This window comes from Neodiprion lecontei, chromosome 3 (genome assembly GCF_021901455.1).
Source record: "Neodiprion lecontei isolate iyNeoLeco1 chromosome 3, iyNeoLeco1.1, whole genome shotgun sequence".
Classification (NCBI taxonomy): domain Eukaryota; kingdom Metazoa; phylum Arthropoda; class Insecta; order Hymenoptera; family Diprionidae; genus Neodiprion; species Neodiprion lecontei.
The window spans coordinates 23,502,382-23,514,225 of record NC_060262.1 but is presented as its reverse complement, the minus strand read 5'-3'; the positions used below and the strand labels follow the sequence as shown (position 1 = coordinate 23,514,225).

Here is an 11,844-nt window from a genome sequence, read left to right as displayed (position 1 = left end):
ATAAAAATGTCCCTATCATCAATCATCGCAAATTGGCGAAGTTATTAGCTGACCATTAAAGCGCCTCGCCGCTGGAATCTCGAATTGGCAGGAAAGATGGAGTGCGTAATTCTTAGCTGAAATGGAAAAACTAATATTACTTTGAATTGACATATATTTTCATCATCGATGAACGAAAAAACGTAGAAAAAAATGTTAAGTCACATTCATTTCCGTTCAGAATTTTGTTAGTGAAAATCGTTACTTTTTACGTTTGAGCTCGACGATTAATATGACATCACGGTTTTTTCGGTTATTTTAGTACATCGATAATAAAATAGTGTACGAATTGAAAATAATTAGCTTTAAAACTCTTGCTCGCTAAAGCTTGCTCGAGGTCGGATGCCTAGTGTAACTAGTTTTTGTGCTCGTGCGCTCGCTTACTAGTTGTCAGTGTTTTACCATATGCCATAGTTGTAGGGGAGACCGGGGCACGATGGACTTCCCAAAAAATCTGGTATTTGCTTCACAGTATACAGAATGAACAATGTCTTTGTGCATGTGACGGAAACCGAATCTGTCCGTAAGATTTTTCCTATACATATAATGTTACAAATCACGTTTACACATGCATGTAAGTATAACGTATTGTTATTTTATGATAATAAATTTCGTCAAAAAGTACCACAGAACAATCAGCTCAGTGCTAACAGATTTGAAACACGACGCCCAGCAATTTTAGCTCTAATTGAACGACGTGATTGTATGTATTCCTACGTATACTATGCCAACTACTCACCAATTGCAATTTTTTGATCCTGGTCGTTCGGTTTTTTTTCGGATTCCAAATGTTACCTGAAGCATACATATTGGTTTGATAGCACAAAACATGACGTTTTCAATAATCGAACTTCTAAACTTGAAAATTAGTCCTGAAAGTCAAAAGTCACCAGGTCAAGGACCTGGGCAGCCAAAACCACGGAGCGCTTGTCCTGGAGGTCGAGATCCACCAAGTGGAGGACCTCGACAGCCAAATCTACAGAAAATTAGTCCTGAAGGTCTAAAGTCACCGAGTCAAGGACGTGGACAGCCAGAACTACGGAGCGCTTGTCCTGGAAGTCGAGTTTCACCAGGTAGCGTACCTGGAGCGCAGGAACCATGGAGCGCTTGTCCTGGAATTCAAGTTTCACCAGGTAGCGGACATGGAGCGCAGGAACCACGGAGGTAGAGAACCCGTACCGCTCGAAATCTGCGGAGCGCTATTCTCATACGTCCTCTCAACTGCGCGGTTGTTTCCAAACAGAGGAATTCGGCTAGCTGATTTTAAATTGATGACGTCGAGAAAAAAAAATTTGGGTGACGTCACTTTCTGAACATCCGAACATCCAAACTTTGGTTTCAAACTTTAATACTATGTATGATGATGTATGGTGTGATGTATGATTATATATGATAATGTATGATGTAAGATGATATGATATGATGTATAATGATTTTAGTTTTCACATTTCATACAAGAAATACGCACTTTATCTTTGCAGGAGATTCCAGATTCAAGCGGCCAAGCCCTTCGATAGTCAGCCGTTGACTAAAGATATATTCTTCAGTTAACGGGTCAGCTAATAACGCTGCCGTTCTGCGGCAGTTGTATGATAAAAAATTTTGCTCACACCTTTCAAATGTGTGTTAAAATACACTTGAAGTTTTAAGCAGCTTCGTTCTTTCTCTATCACCTTTTTAGGTCTTTAAATCAGGACACTGCGTTAAATACCGTCTTATATACGGAGTACCCATTTCATCTGGATCGAAATTAGCGCATCCGTGATGTATTACAGTTACTCTGAATTTTTTTCCACCCGAACACTTTCCGAAAAACAATTCTGCTTCTCTACCCAACGTAGATACTTCACTTGCGACTAGCTGAAACAGCGTTTCGATTCTATGCCTACGAAGATTCAAGATCGATAGAGCAAATGAAAAGTTGTTGGAATAGTTATGAATATTAATGTTATGGAATACATCGAGCGCGTGTCGAATAGAATCCCATTTCGAAATGAATAATTCTCCTATTTTCATATTATAGCCGTATTATTGTAGATAATCTAGTTTTTCTTCTGGAAAATTATAAAATTTATAGTATGCATCACGTATTTATTAATCGTAAATGGATCATATAGGTATAGTAATATCGTACATGGACCGCATATACTTTTTGGTCTCTGCATCTTTATTACATCTAATCTATTATTATTTATAAGCTATGTATACATTTTTCTCGGGTACCTATACTCTAATTAAATCACTATTTTGCCACGAATTTTGGAAGAAATTTATTCTCATTATTAATTTCTTGTATCGCCGACAAGTCGGTAAGTACACATAGGCTAAGTACTGGCTTGGGCTCACCATTGCGAAGACTGTTACTCGGAAGGCGAATGCAGCCAGCATCGACATGATCGGTAACTCTCTGATGTTCCGCAATAAGTTCTCAACTCTACCGTTGGAACATCTCAGGGGGCGCAAGCGCACGACGATTTTCGGTTGTCACACCAAAGCCCATTAGGGTACCTGTCTTTATATTCGTCAGTCAACGGTTAACGTCACCTCTTTAGGGCTCTGTCTGGTTTACAGTTATTAGTTCAACAAGAACTCCACAAGAGTGCGACAAATCAGATCAACATCGCAAAACATCGCCGCGATTGCCGGTGTGATATACCCCATAAGTTGTCCGTGTGGTATACAAGTTACTAGTTCATGTCTTAACGAATTGCGACTCCTAGAACAGATACAATAAGAAATTACTGGAACTGTGCTCGCTATAAACTATAACGATATAACATCGTGATATTTACTCGTTTCCTCACTTAGTATACCTCAATAATAACTAATCATGTCGGATTGGGACACTGTACCAATTACTCTGCGTAAGCGCGCCCCAAAAGCAGCTGCCATGAAATCAGAACAGGTAAATCATATTGTGTATGACGAGCGCAAGGCTCGGACCATTGACGATTCTAATTTTCGAGAGAGTTTGTTTTCGTTTTTACAGGCAGTTAACGCGGCCAGACGTCAAGGTGTTGCCGTTGACACACAATCCAAGTGTAAGTGCTGCATTACACTCCATTCGACGACCAATCCTAGACCATTAAACCGGGTCAATTTTCGCCAGGCACTTTCTATTTCCTGTTTCAGAGCTGTTTACATCTCGCTAAAACAGAGATATTTAAATACCGTATTTTGATAAGAATACAATTCGTCAGTAGAAGATGGTTCAATTTATTGGTACAAAATTGTCCCAAATTTCCAAACATTTGATGTCATATTTTCATATGAATTTGGTGACTGGTGTTGTACAAACTTTGTCTGAGTAATTTGACATTAATTTAACGTGAATACCAGCATATTTGTATATGTTACCCCACTTTCAATTCATCTTCCAAACATTAGTTGACTTGCAGGCTATGGCATATTCCAGGAAAGTAAAAAACAGCAAATTCATTTTGTAACAAAGTTCTAATTTACAATTGAAACTGTCACTACATAAGAGATTGCACTGAAAACTTTAATGATCATTCTACTTGAAATCCGTACAACTGCTATGTATCATTACTGACGGAACATCTGTATAATCAGAAACTCAACATTCCTAGCAATTTTGGAACTGTCAAAGCAGTTTTGTAGCATTGAACAATCAGGAAATTTCGTGAAATAAACAGATACATACTTGTATGGCTGAGATACACTGAATACATTAGTCAAGTTCTATTTTGCAAAAAGTATATGTGAAAGACAAAACTAATGACAGCTCACACGTTATGTACAGACACTTAGATTAATCCAGAACTCTTTGATATCTTCAGTAATTTTCCGACCTATGGTTTTGGATGAGCAATGTTGGCACTGCCGCCCATCCGCCTCAGGCTTTTTTCTACTCACTGCTTGGTATGAGGCATACAGCCGGCAGTGTCAACGGTGCTCATTCGGAATCGTGGGTCTTAAGATTATTAGGGATATCAAATGGGTTAGAATCGATATAAGTGTCTGTGTAATTTACACGTGAGATTGAAGCTTGTAATTTTAACAGAGCGAAACTTTTTTTGTCTAATATCTATTTCCGCAACTTCAGAATTGTCAGAAACAAATTCAAAAGTTGCTGAATAGCAATTGGTTTTTAATGTGCTTAATTAAACCAATATCAACTTCGTATTTTCACCTCAAAATTCCACAGATTCTGGAGAACCTGAAAAGAAGTGTTTGGAATCTAACTCTGTATAGTCAGCTTATCAAATCTGAAATAGCTTTCCTGGGAAATTGCCAGTAACGATACTTTAATGTAGTAAAGTCTTCAATTCGCGAAATCAAGTTCCAAGTTCGTTTGCAGGGGGTGGAGGTGCCAATAAACAACATGTAACCACAAAAAATACAGCTAAACTTGATCGTGAGACTGAAGAACTTAAACACAACAAAGTTCCACTTGATCTTGGCAAGCTAATACAACAGGGGCGGCAAGCCAAAGGATTATCTCAAAAAGATCTCGCAACAGTAAGCTATTCACTAGGTTGAAATCCATATCTTCATCATAATGAAACAGTTTGTGATAAACTTGCTATTTCATAACTTTCAAATGACGAATGATGAAATTAGGACTCGTGACACGATTGATGCAAATCATATTTACCCTGAAACTGAAACCTTTGCAAACTAATTGCTTAGTTGCGAAATGGTAAATTTTTCAATGTTTACTTACGTGAATGTTACAAATTTCTACCTCAAAGCTGTTCATCTGGGTACCTTTATAATTCCTACATACATTTCCAATATCTGCGACATGGGAGCTTCTCTGAAGACTCATTCACCTGTAAATTACTGTTCTAAATTGGCAATTTTATGTACCGTTCAACCTCGATTATCCGATTCAATTGGAGTCACGCCTGGTTTGGATTAGTCAAAGTTTGGATAATAGGACAATAATGTTGGATGAAACTATGCTATGCGATGAAAAATATTAGAAGCAATGCATAAATTTTATGTTATTACTACAAATAATGTCTTGCTGTAGCACGCATCACATTATTCTAACTCCATTCGCGTGTAAAGTTAATTCAAATATCAATAACTTTAACAAAAGACTGTCGATAGACCTTCTTGGGTATCTTTTTTTTAACAGCGTATTTATATATTTAAAAATTTTGGGCAGCCATTCGGTATAATTGAGCAATGTTTTGGAGAATTGATGGTCTACTGTATTTTACAAGTTTGGATCAGTTTTTATAATAAGTAATACATAGAAGAGGTTTGCATAAATCATTACTGTAATGTCTAATAATAAGAATAAATAAATTGAAAGACATTATTTAATCATTGAAATTATCTACAATCAAACATAGCCATGTCATCAATGTCAACTAAGGAGAGGGTTCTTTCGAAGCTGAAAAACTGAGAAATTACATCTCTCACAGTCCTGAGATTTGAAAAATTTAACTTGTTAACAATCCAGTAAATGCGCACAGAAATAGCAAAAAAGTCTATATTTCCGGAGATCAAAAATGTTCAAAACACCGTGATGGTGTGTGCATTATTATTATTGTATAAGCTTGTAAAGTCGGTATCTGGGTATCAATTGTACTCATACAAATACATTACCAATTGTTGACATCTACACTTTGAATGTTAATCATTTTCATTTGCTCCTATTCAGAAAGTGAACGAAAAACCGCAAGTCATCAACGATTACGAAGCGGGTAGAGGCATACCGAACCAATTGGTAATCGGAAAGATAGAACGTGTCCTGGGAACCAAACTACGTGGAAAAGATCGTGGCCAGCAATTGCTGCCCCCCGGGACAAAGAATTAAATCTCGGGGGAATAAATTCTCAACTTTTAACCTTAAGGCCAGTTTTCATCCACTTATAATTAGTATTGTATATTATATGAGTTGTGAATAACTTGCAAAATAACGATCATGTCTATTTAGACGGTCATCAGTTCAATTATAAAGGATGTTAAAACAACTTCCAAACATCGAGATTATTTACGTTACTAAAACAATAATGTTACTCGTATGATGTAAACTTGTATAAGTACTCTTATTTTTGAATGGTGTATCTAAGCCTTTGAAATGTATTCAAGCATTTTTACATTTCTGAAAGTTTTATGTGCCACATGTGATTTTTTCACGATAATTGTGTGGTAGCTTCAAGCTTCGTCATTAGTTATGATTATAGTTGCTTGGAGCTTTTACAGAAATTTGTTCTATTCTTTCCTGTATACATCACGTTTTTTTTCGTAAAGTTTTACCAAACTTAGCACTTTGATATATGCGTCAAATAAATTTATAATGTACAAATGCTTCATGTGCTACATCAGTATCAAATAGTCACTGACTTCAAGTACATTGAAGGACGAGTAAAAATGTCTGTACAAAAACCATAATACTTTTCCTACATTGCGACTAATGAGAAAACGAATTACTTATAATTCTGGCCATTTATGATTGAATGAATTATGAGGGAAAATGCTAGTTTAGAAATAATGCCATGTCATTTCAACAAAATCTTAAGAAATATTTATAATGGTGTTATAACAACTCATGATAAGTGGATGAAAATATTACTTTATACATAATTGTTTCCCTGATAAAAACTATCATGCCACCAACCACTATTCTCTGGATTATGATTATATATACCTTTTTTTGTCCTTGGTTATTTTGATATGGTGTATTATAAACTAGACTCTGTATTTTGTTTGTATGAGGTGATAAATGGAAAAAATCTATAAAAAAAACATTAATAGAGTTATTTTAAATGAAGTCATAATAATTGTAATAAGTGTTAATAAAGGTATGAAATAAATTCGAGCATAAAAATGTAGATTTCCTGTAATGAAGCATGTTATATCTTATAACGATTAATCATAAATAAAGCTTATCTTATAACTTAGTCTGTTTTGTTACGTGCCATGTCCCACATCACCTAACATGAATAATGAAATTAGGATATTTGAACTCAGAACGTTCAATTTGGCAATGCAAGTTCTCCAACCATTACATCATTGTTAGTGACATAAGCTTTGTCTCCACCCAATCTCTAAACAAAAAATTCTTAGCCTTGACTTCAAAAATTGTCAGCATGCTTCGCATGAGACTTTTACAGTTGATGGATGGGATAAAATCATAGGTTGTTAACTTAATTCTTGCTAATTTCAGACGTCAACTTTCACAAAGCATTATTTACCTTTATTTGAGCTTTATTAATCGAAATAAGAACCGTTTGAATCTATATACTTTTTCCAGCAGTATATAAGTTAGTTCGTACCTTTAAAATAAAATTTCAACGCTCTAGAGTCGACAAATTCTTTGAAGATATTTTGCACAGTCTCGTAATTTTTAAAAATTCTTCCCTTGAAGTTGTCTAAGTGGTTGAAGAAGTGGTCATCCATTGATGAAAGATCAGGTGAGTACGCTGGAGAAGGCAGAATCATGTATCCCAATTTGTTTGTGTAGCCTTTGAATTATCATTTGTACGGTATCTGGCCAGGCGTTATTGTGCAGCAAAATTGGGCCTTTACGACATACTCTGACTTGCATCCCATTGACGAAAGTGTATAGATTCCAATGGTTCTTATTTCGATTAAAAAACTGATACAAAGCTAATTTATGCTACGTGAAAGGTGTGGTCTCAAATTTGCAATAATTAAGTTCACAACCTAATATATAAAACAACGAGTAGGAGTGAAATTATTACATTTTATTATAGAACAGATATCGGTAATACGAAATCACAATATGTATTATTAAATCAATCCTTTCTAAGGTCAAACTTATCTGCCTTGATACCATCTTTTGTAATGATATTTATGAAAATACCATCGCCAGTGTAAATGTCCCTTTCAGCAGCTGATATAAAAACATCCTTCAGGATAGCTAAAGCACGATCTTGAGGCAGAGGAGTCTTGTCAACACCCTCCTGGTTCTGGTAGCCGATCTAAAATGTTATATGAAAATTTTGGAAACTGATTTGATTGAAATATATTTCTACTGACTCAAATGGCACTTCAAATTTCATATGCAACATTCCAGTTCTCAGGCATCTGCAACTGTGTATAGCTAATCTGTGAGACAACGGAATGGGAACTCGTTTATAAAATGAAACAGTACCTGATTATCAAGCAATGGCTGTAAAAGAGCACCAGCAGAACCACCAGCTCTGAAGTTTGATCGTTCGCAGTGTCCAATAGGATCGTAACTATAGACACATCCTTTTCCATTCTCATCCAAGCCAGCCAAAATGTTGCTAATATAGTAGGGAAAGAATCTCTTGTAGTACAACATTGTAGACAACATTTGTGCTGTAGCAGGAGTTGTCAATTCCTTATGATGCTCATGTTTGTACATCTGAAATTGAGTTACTTTCTTTTGGTTCATGAAAAATTTACAACTGGCGCAATATTGATAAATACAGGGATCTTATTTGAATTGGTAAAAAAAAATCTTAAAGTGGATAATGTCTGAGAAAGTGGTTTATAAAAGAGTATAATGCGAATGGCAGGGCTAAAGAACCAATAAGGCAATGAGGAAATAATGTCCAGGAAGCATTAAAATACTAATCCATATTTTAATTAAAACGTTTTGAGGCAATGATATGATTTTCGATGACTCATTTGTCGAAAACTGTTCACATAAGTCGACAAATTATGGAATGATATAGCTTCATTGAGCATGCAGAAAGAAATTCACGATAAGATTTTGCACCTTTTAGTTTTATTATTTATAATTTAATGAGTCTCTGATCTCAAAAAGTGGAAAATTCTTCAAATTACAGAATGTTTATCAAACTCATAGCTTGCATATCAAATTTTTCGAGACCATATCCCAACGGACAAAGTGACAGAATCATAATTTTACAATTCTTCATAATAAAAAATAGAAATCAATTTAGTGAAATACTGTCAAAGGTTTTTCAATACATAGATTGTAATCCATAATGAAGCCACCTGTAAATATGAAGTACAGCAATACCTCGATTAACTGGAGGACTGGAACCAGGAGTGACCTGGATAATCGAAATCGACAGATAACACAAATATGATATACAGACATGCTTTATGTATATATTCTGTTATCGACTCTGTAAACATCCATAATATCGTATAATTAAAATGTTATTTCTAACACTTGTATCGTTATTTAATCATTAAAAAGAAATATAACATCATCTTTAGACGGGCTTAATAAAGCTTTAGAGTATTACTCAGAATCAACCTTCTTAGTCGTATATGATAGACCGATCCTCAAGTACAGGTACATGTACTTAATCTATTGCCGATAATACAAATTTTCAAATATGAAAAAAATTATACGTTTCGCAGGAGGATTGGTTAATCCCTATCCCAGATAAACAGCACCCAGTTAATTGAGGTTTTACTATATTTCAGGAGCCATGTTTTGGAGAATCATGCCAATGATAAAGAACCGACACTTAAAATATTTCCACTTCAAGGCATTCCAAGTTATTTTATTGCAGTCTTTTGACGGAGGATGTAGGGTCTTGAAAAAGTGGGAGAAGAAAGTGGAAAATGAGCTATGTATAATCGTTAACTAAAGGTATATGTATAACCTCTGTATATAGTGGTGAAAACACTTGACAGCATAACTTACAATCTTCATACCACGTTGTAACAAATCACTACGCATCATGAACGAATTTCCGGGCAATGTTAAATATTTTTCCTAATCCCAATCAAACCTACTTAGTTTCTTTTTGCAAATAAAAACCCAGATGAATGAAGACAGTCAAACATAAACACAGTACAGAAACTTTCATATTAACTCTCATTCACCACATTTTTATTAAGTAAGTATATGTAGTGATAATATTAGTAGGATTAATCAAAATTGTGTTGCAATTGAGAAGAATCCAAAAAACCTGGGTTTATTTACATCCTGAGTATTTTGGCGCATCAGTCGACAATAACTGTTGGCTAGTTACCTGCATACGAGCCTGAAGGATTCTTGTGAGCGTCAAGGTATCACACCAGCAACCTGAGCAGCCCAAAACAGTTGTGTTGGAAAGTGGGAATAATTTCTGCTGCTCACGAGTGAATATTGAGAATCCAGTGCTCAATCGTGAATCTGCTGCAATGATGGCGTAATCTTCTCCTGCTATCGCCATTACACTCCTATTAAGGTCGAAATAAAGAATCACACTCCATGAGTAAATTAATCGCTTACATCCATATAAAACGATTTATTACATGCAAATATAAAACAAGATATCTTTAAGCAATAAAGCATTTTTTATGCATCTTCAACATTACGGATGTCAGTATTTGAAGCTGTTCACGATTCGCAGAATTTACGATACCACGATTTTTATTGTACAGTTTGACGCAGCAACTCCAAGACATGGTAAGTTCAGTTTTAGGTTATATTAAGCTCTCACCCTCCATTATCGGCGTAGGGGCTGAAGTGCACTTTCTTTGCCCCTTGAACTTCATAATCGGGGAAAGAGCCGGCTGAATAACCGCCGAGAAGAGCCATGTTCAATTAATTAACCGTACAAGTCAATTATAAGCATTTACTGCAGCCGTCGAATGACAACTCACTTTTTCAAACAAGGCAAGCTTGTGACACCGTATAATTTCTGAAAGTTTAGCCCGTGCGAATGTAATCGGTGGTAGATGGCATAGCCGGAATGTGAATGTGTCACCGTAAAAACTTACTTTAGAGCCTTGGCTGAAGATATATAAAGACTAATAACCTTATAAGACTTTTCGTAGTCGAAAATGGACGAGACAAATTAATCGTCAAGCAGCGCTATCTGCGTCCTACAACTGCATGCGCAACTCAATCCGGCAGGCGGTCGGTACGTAAAGACGACAAGAACTGATGTCGCCATCGCACGTCGCGAGTGTCCAGATAATGCAGAGTCAAATACTATTATGCCTGTGGAATGACGAACGGGAACAGACTGAACTTTCATACAACCCCGTAACGAGGCAGTATATTTTTCAACTATGCAAATTCATTGGAACCAAATCCAGCGATGTTAATCTAACTCCATCGGATCAAAAGAAATAATGTTATCAACATAGAAATACAATAAACATGCACCTGGTTTACTGTTAACGGTGTTCTAGAAACCCTTTCTTGATACAAAGGATGGGAGACAGATTCGAAAAAATTAATCAAAGGATGGAGAGATATAATCGTTCCTATATGTACCTTATGTAATTTCTGTAGAGATGTTTAATACTTAATTCGTACCGTAAACTAAGGATAATAATATGTATACTTCAGTCAACACTCATACCTTCGTTTCGAAAGAAGATACAACAGACATATAAAAATAATTTCTCAACTGACGTTAGATTTCCGTAGTTTTTTAAAAATACAGTTTATTTGCAGCTCAAAACTTTCTATACGAAAATACCACTTGTAAATATTGTTTGGAAATTAGGTAAGACTCGATTGTTACTAATGTTTCAGTTCATGCTGTAACAAACCTCGACGAACCTCAGGCAATCATTATTACAAAAGTAATTTGAAAAAAATTTAAAGATGATCAAAGTTCCTTTTTTCAACTTCTACTCATATTACCTGGTTAGATTGCGACTTTGTCCGCTGACTTCCAAACACAAGATTGTTCAGAAATTTATTATCAAGTGGCCTAGATTATAACTAATCATATCTGTCCACTTTGTTATACATTTATGGTAGTGCCCGTATTGATTGTTAGGAATTTCGAGATTGTCAATATGTATTCCCGACAAAGCTGATACTATTTCGTCAGGAATTTCAGCACTTTTCCGGTAACCGCTAGTGATAATATGACCCTGAGGATACAATTGTGTAATAATACTGTA

The 11,844-nt window shown here is 35.6% G+C and overlaps 2 protein-coding genes across 2 annotated transcripts; one reads left to right on the top strand and one right to left on the bottom strand.

Moving 5' to 3' along the window:
• Positions 1-2,641: 2,641 nt before the first annotated feature.
• On the top strand, positions 2,642-6,920 carry LOC107226040 (endothelial differentiation-related factor 1 homolog). Its single transcript, XM_015666711.2, has 4 exons — positions 2,642-2,944; positions 3,029-3,080; positions 4,361-4,521; positions 5,678-6,920. Exons 1-4 carry the CDS (start codon positions 2,870-2,872, stop codon positions 5,831-5,833), a joined length of 444 nt encoding a protein of 147 aa, XP_015522197.1. The 5' UTR covers positions 2,642-2,869; the 3' UTR covers positions 5,834-6,920.
• Positions 6,271-10,666, bottom strand: LOC107226037 (proteasome subunit beta type-1). Its single transcript, XM_015666709.2, has 4 exons — positions 10,422-10,666; positions 9,969-10,158; positions 8,138-8,374; positions 6,271-7,964 (listed from the first exon to the last, which is right to left on the bottom strand). Exons 1-4 carry the CDS (start codon positions 10,517-10,519, stop codon positions 7,779-7,781), a joined length of 711 nt encoding a protein of 236 aa, XP_015522195.1. The 5' UTR covers positions 10,520-10,666; the 3' UTR covers positions 6,271-7,778.
• Positions 10,667-11,844: the final 1,178 nt, after the last annotated feature.

Coding starts and splice junctions, on each gene's coding strand:
- LOC107226040 (XM_015666711.2), top strand. CDS start 2,870: ATGTCGGATTGGGACACTGTACCAATTACTCTGCGTAAGCGCGCCCCA. Junction 2,945..3,028: donor CTGCCATGAAATCAGAACAG/GTAAATCATATT, acceptor TCGTTTTTACAG/GCAGTTAACGCGGCCAGACG. Junction 4,522..5,677: donor CTCAAAAAGATCTCGCAACA/GTAAGCTATTCA, acceptor GCTCCTATTCAG/AAAGTGAACGAAAAACCGCA.
- LOC107226037 (XM_015666709.2), bottom strand. CDS start 10,519: ATGGCTCTTCTCGGCGGTTATTCAGCCGGCTCTTTCCCCGATTATGAA. Junction 8,375..9,968: donor TCCTTCAGGCTCGTATGCAG/GTAACTAGCCAA, acceptor ACTCAATTTCAG/ATGTACAAACATGAGCATCA. Junction 7,965..8,137: donor AGCCATTGCTTGATAATCAG/GTACTGTTTCAT, acceptor ATAACATTTTAG/ATCGGCTACCAGAACCAGGA.